This window comes from Herpailurus yagouaroundi, unplaced genomic scaffold (assembly GCF_014898765.1).
Source record: "Herpailurus yagouaroundi ecotype Mexico unplaced genomic scaffold, PumYag 193, whole genome shotgun sequence".
Classification (NCBI taxonomy): Eukaryota; Metazoa; Chordata; class Mammalia; order Carnivora; family Felidae; genus Herpailurus; species Herpailurus yagouaroundi.
The window spans coordinates 5,807,094-5,825,769 of NW_024412424.1; the positions used below are offsets into that span (position 1 = coordinate 5,807,094).

An 18,676-nucleotide genomic window follows, 5' to 3' on the forward strand; every position below is an offset into this window, starting at 1 on the left:
GTTCCTCTTTACTGGAATGCTGTTTCTCTAGATGTTGAGACGATTAAAAAAATCCTCCACTTACTTCAGGTCTCTTTGCTCAGATGTCACTATATTCGAGGCCTTCCCTGACCATCCTGTTTAAGTTTGCAAACTATCCTTTCCCCCTGCTTTTATGTTGAACACAAAACATGAACATTGTCCAAGCCACAAGTTACTAGACATCCTCTCCCCAACCTGAGGACTATGGCTTCTTTACCAGTCCCAGGTTTAGCCTCACTCTAGTTGGCCTCCCTGTAGATGAAATCTATTAAGGTACTCAATTATAGAATTATCCCCACTTTCTGACAGCATCCTATCCCAAACCCTCCTCCCAATCATCTAACAAGCCCAAATCCTGTAATTATGTTCTAACACTGTTAATGATATACCCCACGATTTCCCATGATATGCATTCTCTTTCACAGCAATGAATAACAAACCCAACTTTTCAACAATAGATCAATTTCTGGTGGTTGTTGCCTGGAAGGAATTGACATGATTTCTAGCAGCCAAATTTCAACTTTAGAAAACAGTTTCTCAGTAAGAAAGCAGGAGTCACTCAGAGAAATAGGATACTATCAGACTAGCAGCTGCAGTATTTCTTGAGAGAAATACTGTTTCTGGTTACAGCTGGTTTTATCTGTGTTGATGATGAACAGCTGGACAGGTTAATGTCCTTATTTGAATCTCCACACCAGATGGCAGAAGGGCTGGGATTTTTGTCTCTCATTTTAAGTCTCATTTCCTCAGTGCCTAAAAGATTGCCAGGCACATGGCAGGTGCTCATTTTGAAGTAATGGACGTATGTATTTTTCTGTAACCATGGGCTGTCTTTTTACTTTCTTGGTGGTTCCTTTGAAGCAAAAAAGTTTTTAGCTTAAAAAAAATTTTTTAATGTTTATTTGTATTAGAGAGAGAGAGAGAGAGAGAGAGAGAGAGAGAGAGAGAGAGACTGTGTGAGCAGGGAAAGGGCAGAGAAACACAGAGACAGAATCTGAAGCTGGCTCCAGGATCTGAGCTGTAAGCACAGAGCCCAACACAGGGCTCAAACTCACCAGCCATGAGATCATGACCTGAGTCCAAGTCCAACACTTAACCGACTGAGCCATCCAGGTGCCCCATTTTTAGCTTTGATAATATCTAATTTATCTTCTTTTTTTCTTTGTTTCCATGGGCTTTTGGTGTCATCTAAGAATCCATTGCAGAATCCAAGGTCATGAAAATTTACCCTTGTGTTGTCTTCTAAGTATTTTCTAGGTTTATCTCTCACACTTAGGTCATTAATCTGTTTTGAGTTCATTTTTGTACATCGTGTAAGGTAAGGATCCCTTTAGCTGGGGTTGTATAGGGACCGTGTTAAATCTGTAGATGGATTTGAAGAATATTGTCATCTTAACAATGTTAGGTTTTCAAATTCATGAACATTGGAAATTTTTATATCTACTTAGATCTTTAATTTCCTTCAACGATGATTTGTAGCTTTCAGAATATAAAGTTTGTACTTTTGTTAAATTTACTCCTTTTTTCTTTGTTACGCTATCGTGAATGGAATTTTTTCTTCATTTTTCATGTCGTTCATTGCAAATGTGTAAAAATACAATTGATTATGTATATTAGCTGGTATCCTGCAACCTTGCTGATCTTGTTTCTTCTAGTTTTTTTAGGTGGGTTCTTTAGGATTTTCTATGTATAAGATCTTGTCATCTACAAATAGAGATAGTTTTACTTCTTCTTTTCCAATCTGGATGCCTCTTGTTTAATTTTCTTGCCTAAATGACCTAGCCAGAACCTCCAGTATGCTGTGGAATAGGAGAGGTGAGGTAAGACATCCTTGTTTTGTTACTGCTGTTAGTGCGAAAGCATCCAATCTTTCACTTCGGAGTATGATGTTAACTGTGGGTTTTTCATGGATTCCCTGAATCAGGTTGAGGAAATTCCCTTCTATTTCTAGCATATTTAGTCTTCTTATTCTTTATGATGTTTCTTTCCCCAGCCATGGGCATTCCCTCACATGCTGAGTACTTGAGGGTGACCCCCTGCAGGTCTCAAGGATCTTTCTCTGTGCAACTCTCTCTTTGCTGGTACTCTGTCCTATCTACGAACTCAGGCAGCCTTGGTCTCCCCAGGCTCTTAGCTTCAACTTTTCAACTCAGGGAGTATTACACTTTAGTTCCTCCTCCCTGTCTGGAAATAAGACAGCTTGGACAATCACAGGGCTCACCTTGTTCTTTGCCCATTTCTGCAGAGTCACTGTCCTTTGTTGCCTGATGTCCAGTGTCTTTCAACTTGTTGTTGCACATATTTATATATGCCGTCTTTTCTTTTTCTTTCTTCTTCCTCCCTTCTGGCCCTCCCTCTTCCTTCCTTCCTTCCTTCCTTCCTTCCTTCCTTCCTTCCTTCCTCCCTGTGTCAGCCTCAGTGTGGGTGACTGTGGGCTGTAGCAGTGGTGGGGAGTTTTAGGAGCAGTGGGGGTGCAGGTGCCTGGGTTCTGTCCAGCAGCAGCCAAGTCCATAGCAATGCTTCCAGTGGCTCCATGGCTCCCATTGCTCCCCCTTTGTCTGTAGTCTTCTCACACTCTCTCTCCACCAGATATCCAGCTCTGTTTTGACCTACAGGCCTTCAGGTGTCCCATTTTCTTTCCGTGAATTGGGACTTGCCCCCCCCCCCCCCATTCCCTTCCCTTCCCTTCCCAGCATGATCCCATGACTGCCCTGGAACTCAGAGCCCTCTGGTAAGCACCCTCAGTGTTTTCACCTTGTTCTCCTCCTGAGAACAAGTGCCTGCTCTACAGCCTCCAGCCCTAGATACATTCTTCAGCCCCACTTCTCTGCTTCTAATCATCACTGGTAGAAAACATCACATGGCCCTGCCCCAGCCCCACTTCAAATACTGTTGCAGCCACACCACAGTTTCCCTTTGCCTTCCTTTGTCTAAGTTGATGAAATGTTTCCACCAAGTGCTGCCTGATACCTCCACAATCAGATCCATGACAAAAGAGTTCTTATAACTGCAAGTTGAAGGTGAACCCACAGGCCCCATAGACTACTGGCAAAAGCAAAGCAAAGCAAAGCGGGAAGTGGGTGTGGGTAATCTCTAGCACATCCACCAGAGGGCAGCAGATACTGCCTAAAGATGCAGGGTAAACAAGGCCTGGGTGATCCTGAAACTGTTGCATTCCAGAGCATTTCCAGGGTGCAGGCGCTGACTGTCTTTAGCTCCCCTCTCCGGAAGCTCAGCAGTGGACTCTTCATGGGCTCTCCTGCTCCAGAATCGCCCTCCCTCGGTAACGTCCTTACTACCCTTACCCCTCCGCCTATCCATGGCGCCCTTCTTGCTCAGAGTAAAGGTGGGACTCTTCACGTGGCTTTGGAGCTGGCCCACTACTGCTCTGACTTCCTCTCCTGCTGCTCACTCACTTCAGCCTCGCGTTGCTCAGTGGCCTCAGTGGCAAGCACACCCAGGATATGTGCTTCTCTGTTTCCTGTCTGTAGGACTCTTCCTCTACATGTCTCAGCTTCTGCTTCCCTGATCTCCTTCAAGTCTGCTCCACGAGGCCTTCCCTGAGCTCGGTCCATGTGGTAGACACGAAGCTTGCACTAGCCAGACTCTTTCCAGAAAGATCTTCAGGAAGAGCCATCACCAGATAACCTCCAGTTCTCAGATCCTCCAGGGTCCACCTGAGTTGCACAGAGCCTCCCCTGAGGTCACAGTCTTCCAGGTGATTCGCAGCATCTGGTGATTGAGTGAGGCAGGGGCTATGGCACCTTGACCTTTCCAGCCTAGATGGGACACTCTGACAGACCAAACTTGCTCCAGAACTCCCCACTGAGGCTTTGTTGCCCTTGTACCAACCAAGCTCTCCTCTCCTCCCCGATCAGGCTGCCTCCCCCATCTTTTCATTGGCTTACCCAGAGCCCCTCCTCACTAGGCTCGGTGGGGGCAGGGATTTTGTCTCTTTATTCATAGAATAAAGAAGAGTGCCTAGAAGAGTGCCTGCCTACAGCCGGTGCTACATAAATGTGATGGAGGAATGAATGGGACAAGGACCTGTGGTTTGTTTGCATAGCTGGAAGATGTGCTTTTGAGAAAGGTTGTAAAAGATGGAGGAGGAGCATTCTTAGCCTGGCTTCCCTAAAAGCTGAGCCGAGATGGCGTCACTTACAGGGAAGGGAAACCCGGAGCAGGGAGAGACAGAAGTGGGGGGACTGGGGCAGGGTTGTGTTGTCAAAGTGCAGGAGTCTGCTGGGAAAAGCATGCAGAGTGCACCTGCAGGACAGGTGACTGGAACCTTTTTCTATTGGTTTCCATCCCCACTGGTGGAGAGTCGCCCGGGAGTGCACACTGCCTGTACCCTCACCTTGGGGTGAGGGGTGAGCACACAGAGGGAGTCAAAGCTGACATGGAGGAATGTCTGTGAGGTGCTGTGTGACCGCTGAGGTGAAGGCAGGGGACTCAGAGGCCATGCTGGCCAGGAGGTGGGAGTGATGTCATCAGAATGTGGCTAAGGAGGGCACAGAAGCCACAACACAGCTGCTGTAGAGGGGGTGAGGCAGGAAGCTCACAGGGGCTGAGCTGGGCTTGGCAGTGAGGACCAGGAGAGGAGGAATCTGAAAATGCCATGCAGGCTGGAGAGGTGACAAGACTGAGGCAGGGGGGAAGGGATAAGGTGAGGGGGAGGCATGGGTTTAAAATGAACGTGTCTGAGGCCCCAGACATGGAGGTGGGCATGTCCGGCAGCCTACATGGGAACCTGTGGCCCGGTTAGTGGTCTGGGTCAGAAACTAGGTGGGGGATCACCGCTGTTCTGGCTGGAGTGAGGAAGGGCCGTCTCTCTGGGCCTCCCCTTGGTCTTGTCTAAAATCCCAGAGTCTCTAAGGCTCCCTTTAGCTCCAGACGGCTGGCTGAGCTCTGGCTGATATGACTCCCCAGATGAGCCATACTTCCTGCCGCCTCGGTGGTTCTCCTTGTTACCTCCAGGAGCGAATAGATACCCAGACCCCCTGCCCCGGCCTGCCCAGTTTGCTGCCCTGCCCAGCTTTGGAGTAGAGGGAGAACAGAAGCCCTTGCGAGGCTCCTCATTACCAATCAGAGATAGAGGGGGGTGTCTGGTCTGGGCTGCCCCTTTGGAGTTTCATGAGGCCAAGAGAAAGATAAATCATTCTTTAAAATCTCAACAGCCACCTGGGTCCCTGAGAATTGTGTAGATAGGCAAGGCAGGGTTGGAATGCATACCTCCTAATAGAGGGCGGTGAATGGGCCCTGCGGGAGCCGGGCCGTGAGAAGTCTGGGCCTACAGCTGCCATGGAATGTGAAGAATATGGTGTCTAGTAAGTATATACTTCTTCAGCCCTAATGTGAGGTAACCATGCCACGGCTCCAAGCTCAATATGGCTGGCTCTACCTGCAGAGTCTCTGATGAAGGAGTTTGGGAAATTTAGAGGCTGTGGCTCCAACCTGAGGGCACCTGCCCCTTCCAAGAAGATGGTTCTCTGACCGGGAGCTGGCAGGAGAGAGAGCTCGGTCTTCTGGCCCGCATCGGTCTGGAGTGGAATTTCCATCCCGCCGAACTAGGAGGAGAGAGAGTGGGAATGGCACTGATTCAAATATCATAGCTTTCCTTTTTTTTTTTTTTTTTTTAAGTTTACTTAAGTTGCTCTTTTTTTTTTTAAGTTTATTTTGAAAGACAGCGAGAGTACAGACGGGGGAGGGGCAGAGAGAATCCCAAGGAGGCTCCATGTTGTCAGCACAGCTCCCGATGCAGGGCTGGAACCCACGAGCCGTAAGATCATGACCTGAGTAGAAATCGCGTTGGACACTTAACTGACTCAGCCACCCAGGCGCCCCTGGCTTTCCTTCTTTTACCGAGTGTTAGTAGGTGTTTTGAAAACATGTTTCTTTGTTTGTTGTATGCCCTTAGGTCAATTTTCAGAGACTTAACATTTTTTTTAATGTTTATTTATTTTTGAGAGAGAGAGAGAGAGAGAGAGACAGAATGCAAACAGGGGGAGGGGCAGAGAGAGAGAGGGAGACACAGAATCTGAAGCAGACTCCAGGCTCTGAACTGTCAGCACAGAGCCCGACGCGGGGCTGGAACTCACCGACTACAAGATCATTACCTGAGCTGAAGTCAGACACATAACCGGCTGAATCACCCAGGTGTCCCTCCAGAGACTTTATAATTGTCACCAGCTGGACTGGGGAAGGGGACTGCAGAGCTCCTCATACTGTCAAGCCAGAAGTGGACCTCTAAGGGACTGTTGAAGGTATCATTACTATTTTGCTTGGATGTTACAAGATATCAAATCACTAGGTGACCATCATCAGCATTGAAGTAACATTTCTACTTTCTGCGGCTCTTTCCTATAAAAAGAGCAGAAATTGTGAGGGGCAGCATGGGGTATTCCCTCCACACCCCCCCCCCCCACTCCGTTCCCCCGTTGCTGAGGCTAAGTTCTGGGTGGTTGCTCCTGAGGCGGTAGCTCCCTTAGTCAGCTCAGGTCCCTCTTACGTGAGAGGCTGTAGATGGCTTCAGTACACTGAGAATACTGGGGCCCTCGCGTCCTCACCCGGGCTCATAAAGTGGAGACGAGCTGGGAAGAGTTGAAGCTTCTTCCCTCCAGTTCCTGGAGCAGGGGGTCATTCGGAGACGGAGGGGCCCTGTCCCTAAGATTGTCCTGAGCTGGAGCTCAGAGATTTTGCCTGGGGCGAGGAGAAGGCAAAGGGAACTCCAAGTTTCTTCTCAAAGGAACTGACTTCATTTGCAGCAGAGTGTGGAGAAGTTCCAGCCTAAGGGCGCTCTCAAAACAAGGCAGGTCGTGCTGAAAAGCAATTATGGGAGATTCATTAGAGATAGAAGTTAAATGGTAGGTTGGCTAGTTTACCAGACAGAACTGGGGAAAGATATCGCCAAGAAGAGCTATCCTGGGGTCAGAACAAATCTCAAACATGGCCCTTAAGAGATGTTCCTTCAGGGGTGCCTGGGTGGCTCAGTCAGTTGAGAGTCTGACTCTTGGTTTCAGCTTGGGTCATGATTTCATGGTTCATGAGTTTAAGCCCGGCATTGGGCTCTGTGCTGGGGGTGCAGAGCCTGCTTGGGATTCTTTCTCTCCCCTCACCCCACTCTGACCCTCCTGTGCTCATTCTCTCTCTAAATAAATAGACTTAAAAAAAAGAGGGGGCGTGTGTCTGGGTGGCTCAGTTGGCTGAGTGACTGACTTCAGCTCAGGTCATGATCTCATGGTTTATGAGTTCGAGCCCTGCATTTGGGCTCTGTGCTGACAGCTCAGAGCCTGGAGCCTGCTTCAGATTCTGTGTCTTCCTTTCTCCCTGCCCTTCCCGCACTCACGCTCTGTCTCTGTCTTTCTCTCACAAAAATAAATAAACATTTTATAAAAAAAAACAAAAAAGAGAGAGAGATTCCTTCAAAGGAGCCCTATCTTAACTAGATCAGTCTGTGGATCAGTTTATGCCCCAAGGCATACTGTTGAAAACATTGATGGGGGGGGGGGTGTGAAACAGGTGATGGGGATTAAGGAGTGCACTTGTGATGAGCACTGGGTGAAATCGAGTGTGTGTGTGTTTTTTAAGTCAACTCTGCATTCAACATGGGGCTCAAACTGACGGCCCCAAGATTAAGAGTCACATGCTCCACCAATGGAGCCAGCCCAGGCGCCCCAGATGGCTCACTTTTTAACAACACTGAATAATATTCCATTACCGGATGTACCACAATTTATTTATCCTTCACCTGCTGAAGGACATCTTGGTCGCTTTCAAGTTTTGGCAATTATAAATAAAGCTGCTATAAACATCCCATGCAGGTTTTTGTGTGAACATGTTTTCAATTCCTCTGGGTAAATACCAAGGAGGGAAACTGCTGGACTATATAGTAAGAGTACGGTTAGCTTTGTCAGAAACTGCCAAACTGTCTTCCAAAGTGCCTATTCCATTTTGCGTTCCCACCAACAAAGGATGAGAATTAATGGCATTATTTTAAATTTCGTTGACAGTTCGTTGTACTGAAATACAACTAATTTTTGCATATTGATCTTGTATCTTTCAACCTTACTAAACTCATTTATTAGCTCTAATAGTTGTGTGTGTATGTTCCTTAGGATTTTCTACATACAAGTTCATGCCATCTATAAATATAACTTTGCTTCTTCCTTTTCCAATCTGGATGCTTTTTATATTATTCCCTTGCCAATTACTCTGGCTTGAACTTCCAGTACAAGGCAACATGGAGACTCACATTTCCAGCCCACACCTCTCTCCAGGCGTCTCACTGACATCTGTACATGGACACCTAATAGGCACCTCCTACCAACTCATGATCATCTCCTCAAACCTGCTTCTCCCCCAGACTCCCCCAGTTCTGACCTGGTGTTGAAGTCAAGTTCCCCTCCATTCCTCACTTTCTCTCATCCCCACATTGGATCCATCAACAACACCTGGTGCCTCGGCCTCCAAAATATGGCCAGCTCTACAACCACCAGCCCACTCTGAACCTCCAGAACCACGTGCTTGGATCAGTGCAGTAGGCTCCTAACCAGTCCTCCTGCTCCTGCCCTTGCCTCAGCCTCAGCCTAAGTGCAGTGAACCTTTTAAAACTGAGTTAGACCATATCACCCCTCTGCTATAAATTCCTCTATGGATCCCATCACATTCTGAGAAAAGCTGGGGCCCTTGCAGTGACCTCACTGCCTAGGTTACATTTCTGACCTCACCTCTTCTACCAGCCTCCCCATCACTCACCCCTCGGTGCCCCATTGGACTTCTTGCTGGTTCTTGAACACCCCAGGTAGTTACCTCCAACTGTTGTTGGTTCTCTTTGCCTGGAATGCTCTTCCCTCAGTTATAAGATCTGCACTTGGTTGCCCCTTGCCTCCTTCAGGCTTCCATGCAAATGCTATCTTCTCAGGCAGATGATATTGCTCCCATATCAGTATAAATCCCATTCCACATGATCTTCTTACAACATGATAATGACACTCCTTTAGGGGTAGGGTGGATGATGTCTGTGTTTCCTTCCCTTGGACCCCGACAGAGTTCTGTAATTGCCTTGACCAAGGTGATGGCAGAAGTGACCCTGATTTCCAAAGCTGGAAATCTCTCCCATTCACATGCTTCTAGAGCCCTGACTGCAACATGAGATGCTCTGGGGGAGAGAGCAAGTGGAGAGAGCACAGAGAGACAGAGAGAGATGTGGCTATCTGGGTCCCACCCAGACCAGGCACCAGACATGTGAGTGAAGTGAGTGGTCCTGGCTCACACACCCTCTGACTGCAACCTCATGAGACACCCCGAGTCAGAACTACCTGGCTCTCAAATTCCTGACCCATAGAACCCAAGAGGGATGGTAAGTGATTCTGGTGCATAAGTCACTTGTTTGGGATGATTTCTTACACAGCCATAGAAACTTGATTTTTCTACCTGGCGCTTACCACTACCTGACATATCGTATATTTTAATTACTCAGTGTCTCCCAAGGGCAGGGATTTTCGCCTGTTAGCTTCATTGCTGTACCACCAGTGCCTAGATCCAGGCTTTGTACATAGTAGGTGGTCAATATTTGTTGAATAGAATGAATGACTATACCTAGTAAAATGACCAACAATGTACACAGGAATCATGATGCTAGTTTAGATGGTGGTTACCTCCAGGAAGCAAATATCAGGGACCTTCATCATATGTGTATTTTCTTCTCGAAAGAAAACAAGCAAATATGGCAAGATGCTTACACTTGATTAAAAAGTGAATTTGCGGGGCGCCTGGGTGGCTCAGTCGGTTGGGCGTCCGACTTCAGCTCAGGTCACCATCTCGCGGTCCGTGAGTTCGAGCCCCGCGTCGGGCTCTGGGCTGATGGCTCAGAGCCTGGAGCCTGCTTCCGATTCTGTGTCTCCCTCTCTCTCTGTCCCTCCCCTGTTCATGCTCTGTCTCTCTCTGTCTCAAAAATAAATAAACGTTAAAAAAAAAAAAGTGAATTTGCCACATTATTTTCTATCCTTTCCATGACAAAACATTTTTTATAACTAAGACCTGTACATAAATGTTCATAACAGCTTCTTTTGTAACAGAAAGTGGGGACAGACCAAATGCCCATCAGGTGGTGAACAGATAAACTGTGCTGTATTCTCAGCAATAAGAACAAAATACTGATACAGTCAACACCCAAACCCATTATGCTGAGAGAAAGCAATCTTATCCAACACAGTATACATTGAATGATTCCATTTGTAAGCAATTCTAGAGCAGGCAAGACTGACCAGTGCTGGGAAGACATCACCTCAGTGCCTTTCTGGAGGGCAAGGCCCGACTTCCAGACAAGGCCAGGCAGCCTCTTTGTCTCACATTCCTTCTTCTAGTCCCAGCTCGAGCCTTCCCTCACCAGGTGACCCTGAGCAAGTCATGGCCTCTCATTGGGCCATAGTTTCCCCCATGTACATTTCAGTGGAGGCTGGAATGGGTGTCTGATGCGTCCTCCCATCCTGACATTCCAGGATTCTCTGATTCCCTTGCAAGCCATGGCCACCTCAGGAAATCCCTTGAGCCAGCCTGCAGGTGGCTTGGGCCTCCCAGGCAGGGTGAGGAGCTCTCCCTCGGGGTCTGGAGCCCCAGCCTCAGGCAGACCTGGATGGGGCTGGATGCCAGGCACCGACCTTGAGTGGGCTGGGGCTTCCCTCACTCCTGCAAAGCACAGGGCTCGGAGGGTGAGAGATCTGGCAATGCCCCCTCAGCTTTTGTTCCTGTCTCTAGGGCTGTGCAAGCCAATGAAAATGCAGCCCTGAGAATAAAAGCCCCTTGTCCAGAGTTCTGAGCCCTAATCCTCTTACACGTCAGCAGCGGAAAGCCGGAGCCGGTGGCAGAAGGGCCGCTCTGATTTCCCTGCCAGCCGTCCCTCGTCCCACACTCTGGTGCCAGCCCCGTCCCATCGCACAGTCTGGCATCCCGGGCCAAGGAACTGCACAGCTGAATGTAATCACCACTCAGGTCTCTGATGATGGAGCCATTAGACTGTGAGCTCTGGCCGGGACTGGCCAGCCCAAGAGAGTCTGAGCATCCACCGGCCCCAGGATCTACAGAGGCCCAACTTTGCCCAGTGTGGCCTGTCCCAAGGGTCTGCCTCCCTCTCCTGGGGGCCCAGACTGTTCCTCAAGCGATAAAGTCTATCTAGACAGGGTCTATCTGAGCTCACCCACCCCTTCAGGAAGCACAATCGGAGCCCCTGTCATAGGAGTGGAGGGAAGACACCTCCAACCAGCCAAGAAGTGCCACAGCAACAGTGTGGCCACAGGCAGGTGCGTCCAACCTGCCCAACCCCAAGGAGGCTGGGCAAGATTTTGCGAACTTTGAAGAGAGAAGAGGGGTGGACAGGTCACTGGGACCAGGCTGGGAGAAGAGGGGACAGGCCCATTCTGAGGATGTGGGGAGAGTAGCTGGCAATGGCCACACAGACACTGTAAAATGTAACCTGTGCTGGAGGCCTGGGCACCTGCAATGGGCGACACTTACCCCAGGGAGGCAGGGCTTCAGGAAGCCAGGGGACAACCTGGGCATCGGCTTTACTTGAATATTTATTTGGGGAGAAGTGAAGAATTTTTTTAAAAATTTTTAATGTTTATTTATTTTTGGGAGAGAGAGAGAGAGACAGAGCATGAGTGGGGAAGGGGCAGAGAGAGAGAGAGACACAGAATCCGAAGCAGGCTGCAGGCTCTGAGCTGTCTGCACAGAGCCCAATGAGGGGATTGAACTCACAGCCTACGAGTTCATGATCTGAGCCAAAGTTGGAAGCTTAACCAACTGAGCCACCTAGGCGCCCCGAGAAGTTAAGAATTTAATGTATAAGTGCTACAATAGTCAATCATTTAAAATTAAAATAAACAGGGGCACCTGAGTGGCTCAGTCGGTTGAGCGTCCGACTTTGGCTCAGGTCATGATCTCACAGTTCGTGAGTTCGAGCCCCATGTTGGGCTCTGTGCTGACAGCTCAGAGCCTGGAGCCTACTTCGGATTCTGTGTCTGCCTCTCACTCTGCCCCTACCCCACTCACTCTGTCTCTCTCTCTCTCAAAAATAAATAAACATTAAAAACAAAAATTAAAATTAAAATAAACAGAACCATGAAGTCAAACGCAAATTTCATGTGAATTTTAAAGATTAAATAAAGAGACTTAAAAAAAAAATGTGTGTTTGTAGAGATACTTCAGACTCTGCTAGCAGACCCAGGGCCCTGAGTCGGGTGGGACATAACTTAGGTCTATACTTGGACAGACCCTCTTGCCCACCAAGGCCATCAGGCCAACACTTCCACCCGTAAGGTGCAGCTGGGAGAGATGCATGTCCATGGCAGGTATTTGAATGTGCCCTGGTAAGGGTAGGATCAGAACGCTGTGTGTCCCGGGAACCTGGTTGGAACGAAGGCCCCTCAACGTACTTCAGGCCTGTGGGCAGGAAGAACTGGCAACTGAGTCCATGGCAGGGAGGAGACTGTGCAGCAACCCAGGAGAAGGGCCGAGACAGGAATGGTGATGTCCTGGGATAGAAGCCAGAGTGGAAGTAGGGGGCAGGCAAGGTCACACACCCCGACGTGCAGAGGTGCGAGTTGTAGACCCCGGCCTGCTGCTGCGCCTATGTTCCTCTGCGACAGACGGGGGAGAGGGGGGCAGCCCGGGACAGGATTGCAGTGGGGCCCGCAGGTTCAGCCTTGCCCAGTCCCAGAGCTGATGCATGCCAGAGGTGGGGTTCTCTGGCACTTGGGAGCCAGGCATGGGCCCAACAACATGGGTGCCCCCAGCCTCCACAGGAAAGGCCCCAGGCAACGGGGCCCCCAGCACACTGTGGACTGCCTCTCCTCCATTCTTTTTTTTTTTTTTCCCAATGTTTATTCATTTTTGAGAAAGAGAGAGAGGGAGAGCATGAGCAGGGGAGGGGCAGATTGAGAGGAAGACGCAGAATCCGAAGCAGGCAGGCTTCAGGCTCTGAGCTGTCAGCACAGAGCCCGACACGGGGCTCAAACCCACGAACTGTGAGATCATGACCTGAGCCGAAGTCGGATGCCCAACAAACTGAGCCACCCAGGTGCCCCTGCCTCTCCTCCATTCTAATCATGCTTCCACCCGCACCACTCCCTGGACCTGTTCAAGTCGAGGTCATCCGGGATACCTACGTGGCTCACCCACGGCCAGGTCTCACTGCTCCCCACCTCATGGAGCTTCAGCAGCCCTTCACATGGCCCATCACGCCCTGACACGGGTTCTTCAGCTCATTTGCCTGCCTGCCCAGCTACTCCCCCCACTGTTCCTTCTCAATTTCCTTTGCAGCTCCCTCCTCTTTCCCCAGGGCTCTGAGCCCACAGTGGCTTACATTTCTGGTTTTAGAGCAATTGCTGCAGGTGTTGAGGGCTCTCTGCTGGGTGTGAACAAAAGAACAGCCCCTTCCTTTCTACCACATCTCACAGCCCTGATCCCCTGCTGGGAACCCCTCCTGCAAAGGATCTTAGTGTGGTCCCCAAATCTGCGGCTGAGAGCTGAAAGGTTCCGATAGCTCTCTGAAGATTTCTCACTGTACTTCACACTTGTCATACACTTGTCACCCCTGCTGCTCCATTCAGTAATTCCTTCATGACTCCTTTAACCCCCAAGGATTCACCTCTCCTGGGCCCTCGGGAAACACAAGGAGGAAGACAGCTGTTTCACTGAGAAACCAGAAAATAAGTACTGTGCCTATAGATTTGTTTAATGCAAATTTCAAAATAACTTTCCCTAGAGGATTAATAAGAACATAAAGATATTTGAATGAATACATAAGAAGGTTAAGGGATTAAAAAATGCTGGTCTGAAAAAAAAAACATGTAGAAATATACTACTAAATTTTTATGTCCCTCTTTCTGTATACGTGGTTAAAAAAGTAAAATACATTAAGCAATCATCTTGGGATGAGTGACATTATTGTAATTGTGTACTTGAGAATAATGTGCCTTCGGTAAGGTTTTTTTTCTTTTTCGTTCTTTTTAAAGTAGGCTCTGGGCCCTACGTGGGGCTCAAAGTCACGACCCTGAGATCAAGAGTTGCATGCTCTACTGACTAAGCCAGCCAGGCGTCCCAGTTGAGGTTTCTTAAGAAAAAATGCACAGTTGAAAGAAAGATAAAGCACATTTGGTAAACCTAATAAACATTAAAAGAAGTGGAGGGGGGGAGAAGAAAGAAAGATCCGTCTGGTGTGATGTCTCTCTCGTTGGCCTTGTGTCCCCATCCTCAATTAACTTCACTGAGCCTCACGTTCCTTCTTTTGAAGAACAGAGAAAGGGATGCCTGCAACATGTCTGAGGGCTGTCGTGAGAATCAGATGAAGTGATGCTCTTGAGCGCCTCGTCTGGTACCTGGCTCCAGAGCAGCTCTTAGTAAGCATACTAATCATAATTCAGTAAAGCCCAAGGAATTGAGGGTTACGGTGAAGGAATATCATGGTCATTCAAGGGCTGAGCAGCAACCTTCTAAATTTCCCCCATCAAGCCTGCTGTCACCTACATGTTCCTGTCTGTATCGCGCCAGAGGAGCCCAGATGTGATGCAGGCCCAATGGCAGCCTCCGCTGACCCCACGGGGAGGCCTGGAGCTAAAATGGGTCATCAGGATTGTCTGGCATTGGGCCAAGGTGGCCAGGGGTTTTGCCCCCAGCTGGATCAGTTGTTGGATGTGGGGGGGCCACCGTGAGAAGGGGGTGACCTCGAGCAGCTGACCAAGGTCCTTCCTGGGGGAGCGTCTGGGTGGTGGCACTCAGACACAGGACGTGGGTGGGCACAGAGGTGGAGGTGCTGGAAGGACCATCAGGGCGAGGTTATGTGGAGGGAGGGCTGAAATGACAGAAACGGGGAAGATGACCTGGAAGCTTGGCCTGTGGGTGGACCCTGAGTCAGCTGGAGCTCTGGGAGTTGGGGGCTGTGAACCCTGTTACATCCTGAAGCTTGGAACCATGCAACCTGCTGCCTACAGCTCCGCTGATGGGCTTGCAAAGTCCGCCAGGAAGGAGAGCTTGTGTGGGAGCTTCACAGTTCACGAAGCGCCGTTCACACTCCCCATTCGCCATCCCCACCGCCGTCATTAGCTGGCTTTCAACGCCACTAACCCTACACCCCGGAACTGATGTAGCCAGAGAGGAGTTGATAGCAGGGGAAAAGCCAGGCCCCAGCCTGAACGATGACTTATGAAGGGCTTGGTTGGGGGTGTCCTGGTGGCACATTCAGCAAACACAAGGGTGGCAAAGATATGGGCAGTTAGAGCTTACATGTTTCTAGAGGACACAACTAACTGTAGGGCTCAGAATAAGCTTACCAGGTTAGAAATACGAAACTTGGTTTTGACAAAGGCCAAGTCCAGCTCACAGGTCCCCAAACCCAACTGAAGAGTTAGAGCAGTCATGTTCCTCAGGAAAATGACCTCAGGGACTGATAGGGACTCCTATCAATTCAGGACGACCCAACAGAGGCATGCACGGTGCGGGCGTCGGTATAAGGCAAGTTGTCAAGGTCCTCAGACCCAAGCAAGAAGAGTCCTCAAGGTCAAGGGACATGCCTGCTCAGAATCCATACTCTCCTCTTCTAGGCCGCACTCGGTACCCGGAACCCCAGAATCTCTTGCCCAAATGGCCCTGAGCCTGCTTCCTTAGCCCTCTCCCTGAGGGATGGGGTCAGAGAGGCTGAGAGGTATAGACAGAGCTGGAACATGGGGATTCAGGTGTCCCTATGCGTGTTCCTGGTGTGTCTTGCATTGAAGGTGGAGACAGGCCTAGGAGGGAAGGGGACCAGGCCGCAGGACTGCTGTCCCAGCTCCATCACACTCTGGGGCAGAACTCCAAGTTCAAGAATCCTACATGCAAGCTTAGCCTTCCAAGACATTAGGAGGGTACGAAGATCAAGTAGCAGAGCTTATTGAATGGTTAGTGTGAATTGTAACTTGTAAACTTTAAGACATGGATCTGCATTTGTACTTCAGGCCTGGCCCTGTGAGTGCTGGGGTGAACCTGGGCAAGTGTCCCCTCTGGGTTCACACCTAGAGTACAGAGACCCCCGGACCCACCCAGGATTTCCTGAGAAGAGCACCCAGGAAACCAGGGGGCCAGGAGAGCCATCATATGAGGGATGTCTGAAGGGATTAAGACATTCACCTGGAAGAAGAGAAGGTTCAGGAACAGCATTCTGGCTGTCCTTGAGTCCTGAAAAGACCATCAAAGCAACAAAGAGACTTCCTGAGTCATTCCAAGTGAATAGAGAATGAAATGAGAACCAGGAGGTGACATGGACAGAGGGGCCAGAGGGCTCAATAGAAAATGACCCATTTAGGGATGCCTGGCTGGCTTAGTAGGTAGAGCATCCAACTCTTGATCTCAGGGTTGTAAGTTCAAGCCCTACATTGGGCATGGAGCCTACTTTAAAAAAAAAAATGACTCTTGTAACAAGAAGGTGTGGAAGGTGGCAGAAGAGGAAAAATGGACTGTGGAGGGAGGTCATGAGAGCCTTCTTGCTGATCTTGAAGGATTTTTCTAGAGGTGATTTAGGCTACAGAGAGGTGACCAGGACCAGCTGATAATTAAGCTCTTCCCTGACCTGAGTCTGACTGATGAGTGGCACCTTGCAAGTCGCTCACAGACGAGGCCTCCCCTGGTCCCACCATCAAACATCTGAAAACTCTTTCCATGTTCCAGGAAGTATAAATTTTGAGGTATAGAGCAGAGACGTCACAGCAGTACCTGGCAAGCCAGCTTGGCCCACCATACTTCAGAGGGGACCTGCCATCTACTTTTGTTGGCCATGATCTCATCTGGTTTTGGGGGGCTTGGCAGGGTCTCTGGGGAGTGTAACAATTTTCACATGAACACATCTGCACGGATGCCAGAGCAGAGTCCTGTGCCTGGTGCTTGGCAGGGCCTGGGTGGCCACAGGAGCCGAAGGGAGGTCTTTTTTCTTGTGGGAACTCATTCCAGTTGCCAGCAGAGTGAGGAACAGAGCTGTGTCACTTGGCTTTCTGGTGGTTATTCCTGGCAACCTTCCTTGGCCTTGTCATGGCCTTGGGCAGGGACCCAGTCTACCCCAGGGTTTCCATTTCTCCGTTTGTAGAACAAGGGTGAACTTCTGCCCTGGCTGGCCACAGAGCCGGCCAGACCAGGAAGCATGCTGTCCTCCTTGAGAGGCTGAAGTGGCAGCCAGGGTAAAGACAAGTGAGAAGCGGGACCTGCCGCCTCCCAAGAGAGGCCCAATTAGGGCAGTGAGCAGTTCCCACCGGAGTCTCTGGCCAACCCTCAAAGCAGGCCGCGTGGGCAGGCAGCAGCGGGCTGTGTGATTAACGATGGCAGCTTGGGCTGCCCACTGGGCCTGGCCTCAGGAACTTCAAATGAGCACACGTAGTGCCAAGGGGGAAGCAGGCCAGCTCCGTTCCTTCTGCAGGGAAGGGATGAGAAGGAGCCAGCACAAGAGCACCCAGCAACAACAAGGCAATGCCAAACAAAGGGCCATGCTTTTGAGGCCTACTGGGACCTCTGCACAAGCCTCCCCTGTGGACCCCAGAGATGGGGCGTCATCAGGGATCCAGAGATGGGTTCACTCTACAGGCCCCAATGAATACACCCTGAGGAAGGTTCAGTCCTCTTCCTGGCCCAAGGCTGTGGATGTAAATAAGAAATTGCCCTGTTCTCAGGGAACTAGAGTCTACAGTTCATTCATTCATCCATCCATCCATTCATCCATTCAATCATTCATACATCCATCCAATCATTCATTCATCCATGCAATAAAGACTTCCACCTACCTGCAGTGTCCTGGAACCACAGTTGTGAACAAGACAGGATCTCTGCTCTCAAGAAACTACTGCTATTCCATGTAAGTCAGACAGAAAACAAGGACCCAATAATGAAAACCCAGAGAGGCAACGGTGGGTATGAGCATTAACTCTAGGGTCAGAAATCCTAGGTTCAAATCCCAGTTCTAGCTCCACCTTCTGACCAAGAGGAAGCTATTTAAAACTTCTTTGCCTCAGCTTTCTTCTCTGGAAAGTGGGGATAATAAAAGCATCTATCGTATGGCATAGTTACAAGGATTAAAAGAGTTAATATTTGTAAAGTACTTCAAACTGTAAATGGCATATAGTAAATACTGTACAAATATTTGTTAAAAAATAAAGATAGTGCCCAATAGTGAAAAGTATTATGAGGACCTTAATGGGGAGGGTGTGTGTGGAGGGAAGCATATTAGAAAAGGGAAAAGTTGAAATGCTTTTGGCTTCCAGAAACCTGAAGACAGAACAGCTCCAGAACTGGCCAGTTCTTACGTTCAGTGATATCTCTGAAGAACGAGGCACTCTCCATTTCTCTGTGTTGCTATCTTTAGCCTTGCCCTCAGGCTAGTGCCCTCACAGTCTGAAGGTGGCTGTTGCTGTGCCAGGCATTACAGGCAGGCATGACATTTACTAAAGAGATCATCATTTCCTGGCAGTAGGAAATTTTTCACAGAATTCCTCCAGCAAGCTTCTCTCATTTACCAGGGCAGCATCTCATGCTCAAACTTAAAACCAATCAATGGCATGGTGACAGAGATTACCCTGATTGGCTTGTCAATCAGGACCTACCCTGAAACATGGGGTCTCTCAGAAGAGGCATAATGATGAAGGCT

The 18,676-nt window shown here is 49.3% G+C and overlaps 1 protein-coding gene across 2 annotated transcripts in view; it reads right to left on the bottom strand.

Moving 5' to 3' along the window:
* Positions 1-6,436: 6,436 nt before the first annotated feature.
* Positions 6,437-18,676, bottom strand: part of CSPG5 (chondroitin sulfate proteoglycan 5) — a 54,168-nt gene continuing 41,928 nt past the window's right edge. Inside the window, exon 5 of one of the 2 annotated variants that reach the window (XM_040445194.1) lies at positions 6,437-6,839. In XM_040445194.1, the coding sequence (XP_040301128.1) occupies positions 6,776-6,839 (64 nt within the window). In that variant the 3' untranslated portion in view covers positions 6,437-6,775. The remainder of the gene's footprint in view (positions 6,840-18,676) is intronic. The other variant, XM_040445196.1, reaches the window with a different exon arrangement.